The following is an 11,551-nucleotide window of genomic DNA, read 5'->3' as shown; positions in this document are numbered from 1 at the left end:
GGATGGTTCTGGATGGGATTTGAATGGTTCTGGATGGGATCTGTATGGTTCTGGATGGGATCTGTATGGTTCTGGATGGGATCTGTATGGTTCTGGATGGGATCTGTATGGTTCTGGATTAGAACTGTATGGTTCTGGATGGGATCTGTATGGTTCTGGATGGGATCTGTATGGTTCTGGATGGGATCTGGTTCTGGATTAGAACTGTATGGTTCTGGATGGGATCTGGATGGTTCTGGATGGTTCTGGATGGGATCTGGATGGTTCTGGATGGGATCTGTATGGTTCTTGATGGGATCTGTATGGTTCTGGATGGGATCTGGATGTTCTGGATGGGATCTGGATGTTCTGGATGGGATCTGGATGGTTCTGGATGGGATTTGAATGGATCTGGATGGTTCTGGATGGGATCTGTATGGTTTTGGATGGTTCTGGATGGGATTTGAATGGTTCTGGATGGTTCTGGATGGGATTTGAATGGTTCTGGATGGGATCTGGATGGTTCTGGATGGGATTTGTATGGTTTTGGATGGTTCTGGATGGGATTTGAATGGTTCTGGATGGGATTTGAATGGTTCTGGATGGGATCTGGATGGTTCTGGATGGGATCTGGATGGTTCTGGATGGGATCTGTATGGTTTTGGATGGTTCTGGATGGGATCTGTATGGTTCTGGATGGGATCTGTATGGTTTTGGATGGTTCTGGATGGGATCTGGATGGGATCTGTATGGTTCTGGATGGGATCTGTATGGTTCTGGATGGGATCTGTATGGTTCTGGATTAGAACTGTATGGTTCTGGATGGGATCTGTATGGTTCTGGATGGGATCTGTATGGTTCTGGATTAGAACTGTATGGTTCTGGATGGGATCTGGATGGTTCTGTATGGGATCTGGATGGGATCTGTATGGTTCTTGATGGGATCTGGTTGGTTCTGGATTAGAACTGTATGGTTCTGGATGGGATCTGGATGGTTCTGGATGGGATCTGTATGGTTTTGGATGGTTCTGGATGGGATCTGTATGGTTCTGGATGGGATCTGTATGGTTTTGGATGGTTCTGGATGGGATCTGTATGGTTTTGGATGGTTCTGGATGGGATCTGTATGGTTCTGGATGGGATCTGTATGGTTCTGGATGGGATCTGTATGGTTCTGGATGGGATGTGTATTGTTCTGGATTAGAACTGTATGGTTCTGGATGGGATCTGGATGGTTCTGGATGGGATCTGGATGGTTCTTGATGGGATCTGGATGGTTCTTGATGGGATCTGTATGGTTCTGGATGGGATCTGGTTGTTTCTGGATGGGATCTGGATGGTTCTGGATGGGATTTGAATGGTTCTGGATGGGATCTGGATGGTTCTGGATGGGATCTGTATGGTTTTGGATGGTTCTGGATGGGATTTGAATGGTTCTGGATGGTTCTGGATGGGATTTGAATGGTTCTGGATGGGATCTGGATGGTTCTGGATGGGATCTGTATGGTTTTGGATGGTTCTGGATGGGATTTGAATGGTTCTGTATGGTTCTGGATGGGATCTGTATGGTTCTGGATTAGAACTGTATGGTTCTGGATGGGATCTGTATAGTTCTGGATGGGATCTGTATGGTTCTGTATGGGATCTGTATGGTTCTGTATGGTATCTGTATGGTTCTGGATGGGATCTGTATGGTTCTGGATTAGAACTGTATGGTTCTGGATGGGATCTGGATGGTTCTGTATGGTTCTGGATGGGATCTGGATGGTTCTGGATGGGATCTGTATGGTTCTTGATGGGATCTGTATGGTTCTGGATGGGATCTGGATGGTTCTGGATGGGATCTGGATGGTTCTGTATGGTTCTGGATGGGATCTGTATGGTTCTGTATGGTTCTGTATGGTTCTGGATGGGATCTGTATGGTTCTGGATTAGAACTGTATGGTTCTGGATGGGATCTGGATGGTTCTGTATGGTTCTGGATGGGATCTGGATGGTTCTGGATGGGATCTGTATGGTTCTTGATGGGATCTGTATGGTTCTGGATGGGATCTGGATGGTTCTGGATGGGATCTGTATGGTTCTGGATGGGATGTGTATTGTTCTGGATTAGAACTGTATGGTTCTGGATGGGATCTGGATGGTTCTGGATGGGATCTGGATGGTTCTGGATGGGATCTGTATGGTTCTGGATTAGAACTGTATGGTTCTGGATGGGATCTGGATGGTTCTGTATGGGATCTGGATGGGATCTGGATGGTTCTGGATGGGAACCATCCAGAACCATGTATGGTTCTTGATGGGATCTGGATGGTTCTGGATTAGAACTGTATGGTTCTGGATGGGATCTGGATGGTTCTGTATGGTTCTGGATGGGATCTGGATGGTTCTGGATGGGATCTGTATGGTTCTTGATGGGATCTGTATGGTTCTGGATGGGATCTGGTTGTTTCTGGATGGGATCTGGATGGTTCTGTATGGGATCTGGATGGTTCTGGATGGGATCTGTATGGTTTGGATGGTTCTGGATGGGATTTGAATGGTTCTGGATGGTTCTGGATGGGATTTGAATGGTTCTGGATGGGATCTGGATGGTTCTGGATGGGATCTGTATGGTTTTGGATGGTTCTGGATGGGATTTGAATGGTTCTGTATGGTTCTGGATGGGATCTGTATGGTTCTGGATGGGATCTGTATGGTTCTGGATTAGAACTGTATAGTTCTGGATGGGATCTGTATGGTTCTGGATGGGATCTGGATGGTTCTGGATGGGAGCTGTATGGTTCTGGATTAGAACTGTATGGTTCTGGATGGGATCTGTATGGTTCTGGATGGGATCTGTATGGTTCTGGATGGGATCTGTATGGTTCTGGATTAGAACTGTATGGTTCTGGATGGGATCTGGATGGTTCTGTATGGTTCTGGATGGGATCTGTATGGTTCTGGATGGGATCTGTATGGTTCTTGATGGGATCTGTATGGTTCTGGATGGGATCTGTATGGTTCTGGATGGGATCTGGATGGTTCTGTATGGTTCTGGATGGGATTTGAATGGATCTGGATGGTTCTGGATGGGATCTGTATGGTTTTGGATGGTTCTGGATGGGATTTGAATGGTTCTGGATGGGATTTGAATGGTTCTGGATGGGATCTGGATGGTTCTGGATGGGATCTGTATGGTTTTGGATGGTTCTGGATGGGATTTGAATGGTTCTGGATGGTTCTGGATGGGATTTGAATGGTTCTGGATGGGATCTGGATGGTTCTGGATGGGATTTGAATGGTTCTGGATGGGATCTGTATGGTTCTGGATGGGATCTGTATGGTTTTGGATGGTTCTGGATGGGATTTGAATGGTTCTGGATGGGATCTGTATGGTTTTGGATGGTTCTGGATGGGATTTGAATGGTTCTGTATGGTTCTGGATGGGATTTGAATGGTTCTGGATGGGATCTGGATGGGATCTGTATGGTTTTGGATGGTTCTGGATGGGATCTGTATGGTTCTGGATGGGATTTGAATGGTTCTGGATGGGATCTGTATGGTTCTGGATGGGATTTGAATAGGTCTGGAAGGTTCTGTTTGAAAACCATGTTCTTTGTTTTCAGGCTGCCTCTGAGGCTTCTGGGTTTGGTGTTCGGTTCAACACGATTTGTCCTGGCTTCGTGCAAACCGACCTGATGACCAACATCCCGATTCGGCTGGGTCAGTTCTCCAACCTGGCCGCTGCTACACACAAACTGGTTGACGTGATGGGGACGGTAATGTAAGTGCACGCTTAAAAATGATTTTAATCTGCTTGTAGCTGATCCCCAGTACTTGAATTAAAAAACAGTCGGTCTCGACAGGTGATATTGGCTTTATTTCTCCTTTGATGATTTTGCTGGATCATCGTCAGGTCACTTGACTTCAAAACCTCCATCATCATCACCATCATCATCACCATCACCGTGAAAACTAAACAAATACAAATATTAAAATACAACACAAATCAACAATACAACAACAAACAAAAACGTACCTCGCTGCCTTTCCTGGGGAACGCCATTTCTTAGTCCAACGTTTGACAGTTCATTTGGTTCACTGCAATTCCCCAGTTTTATAGGCCCTGCCCTCTTTCTCTACGGCAGCCCGTGAGGTACGTATTAAACAAAAAAAATCCCAAAACATTACAAAATACCATTAAACCAAATAAATCACCAACAATGCAAACCAAAACAGACAAACATACATAAACAATCTGCAACAGTCTTAAATTAGAAATTCATTTAAATAGTTTAATTTAAATAAACTACAAATAATTTAGACATTTCATTTTACAATCCGTTACACTCCCACCAATAATGCATGAACCATTACTAAAATTATGCATTATTTAAAAGGTTTTTTTTTAAAAAAAAAATCATGCAGATTGTTTAAAAACATGCTCGTCTGTGTACATTAAGTTTACAAATCATTTTCTAATAACACCACCAATTTTTGCACCGGTCTTTCTATTACTGAACTCTTAGAAATAATATCCCTACCTGATCTTTGTTCTCCTGTCCTCAATTTTACTTTTCGAACCAAGCCATCGCTATCAACAATTGTTTCAACAACACGACCCAACTGCCACCTATTTCTTGGGAGAAAATCCTCTTTTACTATTACAATATCATTTATTTTTAAATTGCGCCGAACTACATGCCATTTTTGTCTAATGGAAATATTCTGGAGGTATTCTCTCTTCCACCGACTCCAAAACTGCTCAACCAGAAACTGCACACGGCGCCAACGTTTTGAGGAATAGATATCCTCCCTCACAAATTTTCCTACAGGAGGCAAGGCAGACTCAGACTTCATCTGAAGCAGATGGTTAGGAGTTAAAGGTTCAAGAGAACCAGGGTCATTCATTCCCTTCAGTGTTAAAGGACGACTATTAATTATGGCCATGGCTTCATAAAAGAAAGTTCTTAATGAAGCATCATCAAGTTTTCCCAAGTTTTGTGATAGAGTAAAAGCTAATACATTTCGAATGGTTCGTATCTGACGCTCCCAAACACCACCAGCATGACTTGCTGATGGTGCATTAAAAATGAACTCACATTGATTTTCTGCCAGGAAAGACTCCAAATGTTTAGGACCACATTGTTTAAACTCATTTTGGGCTCCTACAAAATTTCTTCCTTGATCACAATATATCTGGCGAACGGCTCCTCTCAAACTAATGAAACAGCGCAGGCCATTAATAAAAGAATCTGTGGACAAATCCTCCAACATTTCAATGTGAACAGCTCTTGAATAAAGGCAGGTGAACAACAACCCATACCTTTTGTATTCCTTACGATTTCTTTTAACAATAAAAGGACCAAAACAGTCCATTCCACAATAGGTAAATGGTGCAGATGCTTCCAAGCGTTCTTTTGGAAGCTCAGCCATAAGTTGTTCTTCCACTGGACGTCTGATCTTCCTGCACTGCACACATTTATGAATCATCTGAGCCACCAACCTGCTGCAGCCAATAATCCAAAACCCATTAAGCCGGACCTGCATTTGAGTTTGACCTCTGCCTTGATGACTTACTTGATTGTGACAGTAAGACAAAATAAGATGAGTAACATGGCTGTGTTTTGGCAAAATCAGTGGATATCTAAAATCTTCACTAAGAGGTGAATGTTTTAATCGTCCACCAACTCGCAGCAGTCCATCTTTTACAATAGTATTCAAATTGAACAAAGAGCTAGAACGTGGAAGGATGTCTCCCCTTTTTAACAACCTCATCTCTGAGCCAAAAGCCTGTTCTTGTACAAGTTTCACCACTGATTTAACAGCATCTTCCCGTTCTTTAACACTCACCACGTTTGAATAGCATTTGTTGTGGCATCCAAGTCTTTTGATTCTGGCAACAACTTTAATCAATTTTGACCAAGATGAAAACTTAGTGAAACGTTCCAAAAAATCTGGAGTGTCATTAGCTGTAGGAACACTTATTAGACCATCATCAACATAAAAATTATTCTCCACAAATGCTGCTGCAGATGGAAACTTTAATCTCTGCAGTTGTGCCAAATATTTCAGACCAAAATTAGCACAGCCTGGAGAGGAGGCAGCACCAAAAAGGTGGACCTTCATTTGATATTCTTTAGGCTCACTTTCCAAATCTCCTTGCTCCCACCATAAAAACCTCAGGTAACAGCGATGGTTAGACGCAACATAAAACTGGTGGAACATCCTTTCAATGTCACAAGTAATAGCCACAGCTTCTTTTCTGAAACGCAAGAGGATTCCAGTTAAAGAGTTGATCAAATCTGGACCAGTCAACAAAGTATCATTCAAAGAGATGCCACGAAATTTAGCTGAGCAGTCAAACGCTACCCTTAACTTATCTGGTTTCTTTGAATGATACACCCCATGATGAGGCAAATACCACTCACAACCATCATTGGCATTTTCCTCAGAAACTAGTTCAGCATCTCCACAGTTAATGATAGACTCCATAAATGTTTTATAATGATTGTAGAACTGATCATTTCTCTTTAACCTTCTCCTCAGATGTTGTAAACGAACGGTAGCCAGCGTCTTATTGTTTGGCAACATAGGAAGGCAGGATGTTTTAAATGGAAGGGGCATCTCCAAATGGCCATCATCTTTTTGTATAATGTTTTCGCTCAGAAGTCGTATGAACCGAATGTCATCTTGGGAAACACATTTTCCTTCTGAACCCCTTTCATTAAAATCCAACTCCAAAGCTCTTAAAACATCAGAAGTTAATGGAGTGGGCATTTCTTTCACCATCACTCTGTGTACATATCTTTGGTTTCCTTGCCGATCTAAATGTGGATTAATTGCCCCAATAATACTCCAACCAAGAGCAGTCTTCTGAGCAAAAGGTTCATTTTCCCCACCAACAACAACTTCCAAGGGAGCCAAAGCAGAAGGACAGTCAAAACCAATAAGTAAACCTACTTCACAATTTTGCAAAGCAGGCATTTTGCCAGCTAGATGTTTAAGATGAGGCCACTGTAATGCTGTACTTCTACTTGGTATGCAAGATGTATCAACAGGAATAAAGTCACGTGTATATGCTTGCCGCAACTGTATACAAGTATCAGAGAAAAAACTCCGAACCTGCAAGCCATACACATTTTGACTTGAAATGGGTGTATCAACAGAAACCATGGTACTAAGTTTTAACTGCACTGGTTTGGTTTCAACAGTCAAGTTTCTCACAAGATCTTCTAAAACAAAGGAGGAGTCACTCTGAGTATCAAGGAGTGCATATGTAAGTATTTCCTTCCCAGGATCCTTCACAGAGGACAGGAAAACTGGAACAATACTTGATGTAGCAGAAATGTTTCGGATGAGTGCATGAGATAATACACTATGAGAAACCTGAGGTGTTTCTTCTGGAGTTATGGAACACTGCTGAGCAACATCATGAGATCTGACTCTCTCCTTGTGCAAACAAGTAGGATGATGCCGTCTACACTCCCCACAAACATGCCGCGTTTTACAATCTTTCAATAAATGACCTTTCCTTAAGCATCCAAAACAAAGATGGTTCTGATATATAAATGATCTTTTGTCTTCCATTGATTTAACTGCAAATTTAGGACATTTAGCAACACTGTGTGACATGTCTGCACAAACCAAGCAAGGCAGTTTAGATTTTAAACCATGAACACTTTCTTGTTTCTTAAACTCCGTACTGGTGTTAAGAACCTTTGCTTTCCTGGAAAGGTCATTTGAAAAAGTTCTAGACTTTAACAAAAATGGAGAAGCAACAGGGTTACATACTATACGTGCTTCCTTTTGTATAAATCTAGAAAAACATTCAAAGGATGGATATTCTCCACATGCATCAAGTACTTCAACAACAACTCTACTCCATTTACGTACAACCCAGTCTGGTAACTTCTTCAACATCTTATGATTTTCTTCACAGTCATTTAAGATGGACAGTCCCTTTACTTGAGGCATAGCCTCTTCACAACCTTTCAAAAAGTCAGCAAAATCTCTGAGAGACAATGGATCGTTTGGTGCAATCTTTGGCCATGACATAAGTTTATCCCTAAATGCTTTCTGGATGACAAATGGGTTTCCATACCTATCTTGTAAAACTGACCAAGCACCTTCATATGCGTCCTCAGAGCTTCTGTAAAAGAAACCTTCTACAGCCTTTCGGGCTTCTCCTGAAAGATAACTTTTCAAATACAACATTTTTTCCCCAGCAGAGATGGATTTTGAATCAATTAAAGTTGTGAATGATATTTTAAAGTCCACAAATTTCAAAGGGTCACCAGAGAATATAGCAGGTTCAGGAACAGGAAGGCGACTTAAAGTCAATGAGCTCGTTAAGGCTTCAGCCAAGTTCACTGCAGGAATCTCAGCACAAACATGAGGTGGTAGAATTGATGCAACCTTTGCAGCTTTATGACTTGGGTGTTTCAGTGTTTGCTCTGATTTAACCTCAGACTTAAAATCAAGATTTCCCTTTTCAACACCATCTTCAAGTCTGCTGTAAACAGCAACCCGAGCTGCAGCCATCTTAACTTCCATGTCTGTTTGCATTACCTTTAACTTGCTCTTCTCTTCATCAAGCTGCTGTAGCACTTCAGCTTCCTTCTGCTTCATTTCTGCCATAATCTGGGACTCATGACATTTCCAGTCACATTCAAGTTTACTGACTTTAGCATGCTGAGCTTCAATCTCCAACATTGATCTAACTTGAACCCTTTTGGCTGCAAGATCAGCTTCTGCCATTACACGCCCCTGAGAAACCTTGGAGCTAGTAATTGATGAACTGCAGGGAGAACTTTCAATAGACGCTTCTCCAAAAACAGATTGATATTCATCTCTATTTAAGACTTCTCTCACTCTTTCCTTTTCAACTTCTTGATTAAAGTTTTCCTCAACAATACCCCTTTCTAAACGCTTACACACAAGATCATAAATCTCATTTGTTAATATAGTACAGGCATCTAGTTTCTGCACAATATCTGGAGTATTTAAAAAATTACGTTGAAGAAACTCATAATTCTGTTTCACTTTATCAAGACTGTTCTGGACTTGCTTATTTATTTCATCCAGATTCTCCTCAGAGCAGAAACCCTTTAGCTTCTTCCTTGCTTCTCTTGCAGTTTGTTTCCAGGATGCATAAGACTTAAGAAATGCCTTTATCTGTTTTGCAGACTCTTCTTCTCTGTACTGCTCTCCCTTTTCAGTCAACTTTCTTGTGCGAGGACCTGAAACCAACTCTTGTCCCTTTGGCTTTTCTTCAGTTTTCACATCTTCAGCAGAAAGATCCATTTCATTTGGCAGTGACATCTTAACTCTAAGACCTTACAGTGAAATTAAACCCACATTCAAACTTAACATTTAATTACAAAACACCATTGTTTTCTTTTTTTTTTTTTTTTTTTTTTTAATAATTTTTTTTCTTACATATGCTACTACCTTATAAATAATTCAGAATTTCATTTGACCCAATAGCGGTCTAAACTCAGTTCATAAATATCGAGCAGGTGCCGTTATTTCCGCGTTGATTGATCAGTCAATGTCTCACCGCTCCAGTGGTCATCTGTCAGATTCAGTTTTGATACAAACTTGGATCCAGCGCGAAGACAGTTCCTCATTGTAGCGTTGATTCCGAGGAGCGACAAACTTCGGCGATGTCCGTACCAAACGTCTCACCGTCAGTGGAAGGCGACACACGGAGACCTCGAGTTTTCACTGTAGCTGATCCCCAGTACTTGAATTTAAAAACAGTCGGTCTCGACAGGTGATATTGGCTTTATTTCTCCTTTGATGATTTTGCTGGATCATCGTCAGGTCACTTGACTTCAAAACCTCCATCATCATCACCATCATCATCACCATCACCGTGAAAACTAAACAAATACAAATATTAAAATACAACACAAATCAACAATACAACAACAAACTGGGGAACGCCATTTCTTAGTCCAACGTTTGACAGTTCATTTGGTTCACTGCAATTCCCCAGTTTTATAGGCCCTGCCCTCTTTCTCTACGGCAGCCCGTGAGGTACGTATTAAACAAAAAAAATCCCAAAACATTACAAAATACCATTAAACCAAATAAATCACCAACAATGCAAACCAAAACAGACAAACATACATAAACAATCTGCAACAGTCTTAAATTAGAAATTCATTTAAATAGTTTAATTTAAATAAACTACAAATAATTTAGACATTTCATTTTACAATCCGTTACACTGCTTTTTACTCCTTTTGTTGACATTGCTCTGACGGTTTCAGGGTTTCTGACGTCACCGCCGCCGCCTTGGAGCTGCTGACAGACGACACGAAGAACGGAGAGGCCCTGCTGGTCTTGCAGAGTGGAACCACGTACATGAAGTTCCCTTCATTCAATCCAACACAAAATAAACCCGTATAATATGAACAATAACCAACATCTGGATTCAGTGCTGCAAAAACTCAGCAGACCTGCTGAGGTCTTAAATACCAAAGATTACAGTTCCTCTTTTTGCCACGTTATTCCCCTAATTTACTTTTTCTATTGTTTCTAGTCATTTTCTACCACTGAGATTGAAACCCAAGCTAAGAAAATAAAGAAATTAACAGCACTACAGTAAAGTATCGTTCTCTGGCATTTATTGACAAACATTTTGAACATTCATAAAATTACTTTCTATAAAAAAAAAAACACTAAACCAAACAAACTGCACCTTCAAAAGAAATCAGATAATAGTCTGAGGAACAGATGTATAAATGCCATTTTAATCTGTGTTTTTATTTTCAAATGTAAAACTAAATGAAATACACTAGAACACAACATTTTTATACTTATTAATGTTATTATTTGGTGCTTCAGAGCAATAAAAGGCTTTGAAGGAGGTCAAATTTAAAAGAAAAGAGCTTTAAAAAGCCATTAGCACATAAAATGTTCCACACCATTTATATTAGGAGCACCAGCAGAAAGTTCAGGGTTTTGGACTAATCTACGTAACAACACAACAAATGTGAATAATGAGAAATCTGAGCCGAATTTCTTGATCTTCTGAAGACAAAAGGAGCCAGAAGGTTTAAATCTGTTAGTCATTAATTTTCTAACAGCTGCTTTTATGTTTCAAACCAAAGATCAGACATGCAGCGTTCTGTAAACAGAACATTTCTGTTTGCTCTGCGCCATCGCTGAGCATTTTATTCCTCAGGCCAGGAGAGAAAGTTACAGCTGCGGCAGAAATGTTTCTTTCATCTGGATGTTACATTAGTCGTTTATACACAATTGACATATTCCTTTTCAAGACACACGTCAGTCACTACTATTTAGTTTGTCAACTAAATCATTCAGATCCGAAAGGTTTATGAACTGTATAACAAACTAATACAACAAATTTCACACAGAATGAGATGATTTATAATGTGTTAATAAGTGGATTCAAGCAGTGTTACATTTCCTAACCACTGACTGCAAAATTATATTTTTCTCTGTGGAAAATGTTGTTTTATATCCATAGTTCAAATTATTGAGTATGTCCTCTGTGAAGTTTGCAACAACAACATTAACTGTTTGCAACAGCTGACAATCAGTCTTTTACACACTG

At 40.6% G+C, this 11,551-nt stretch overlaps 1 protein-coding gene and 1 pseudogene across 1 annotated transcript; one reads left to right on the top strand and one right to left on the bottom strand.

Annotated features, from left to right (window-relative positions):
* The window catches only part of LOC129373536 (15-hydroxyprostaglandin dehydrogenase [NAD(+)]-like), a 21,320-nt pseudogene extending 10,649 nt beyond the window's left edge, over positions 1 to 10,671 (top strand).
* LOC129373533 (uncharacterized) lies at positions 3,821 to 5,670 on the bottom strand. The gene is made up of 2 exons (XM_055051523.1): positions 4,001 to 5,670; positions 3,821 to 3,936 (listed from the first exon to the last, which is right to left on the bottom strand). The coding sequence occupies exon 1, from the start codon at positions 5,509 to 5,511 to the stop codon at positions 4,426 to 4,428; it is 1,086 nt and encodes a 361-aa protein (XP_054907498.1). The 5' UTR covers positions 5,512 to 5,670; the 3' UTR covers positions 3,821 to 3,936; positions 4,001 to 4,425.
* Positions 10,672 to 11,551: the final 880 nt, after the last annotated feature.

This window comes from Poeciliopsis prolifica, unplaced genomic scaffold, assembly GCF_027474105.1.
Source record: "Poeciliopsis prolifica strain line A6 unplaced genomic scaffold, Auburn_PproV2 SCAFFOLD033, whole genome shotgun sequence".
NCBI classification, from domain to species: Eukaryota; Metazoa; Chordata; class Actinopteri; order Cyprinodontiformes; family Poeciliidae; genus Poeciliopsis; species Poeciliopsis prolifica.
The sequence above is the reverse complement of the archived record's forward strand: the minus strand, read 5'-3'. Positions and strand labels throughout refer to the sequence as shown.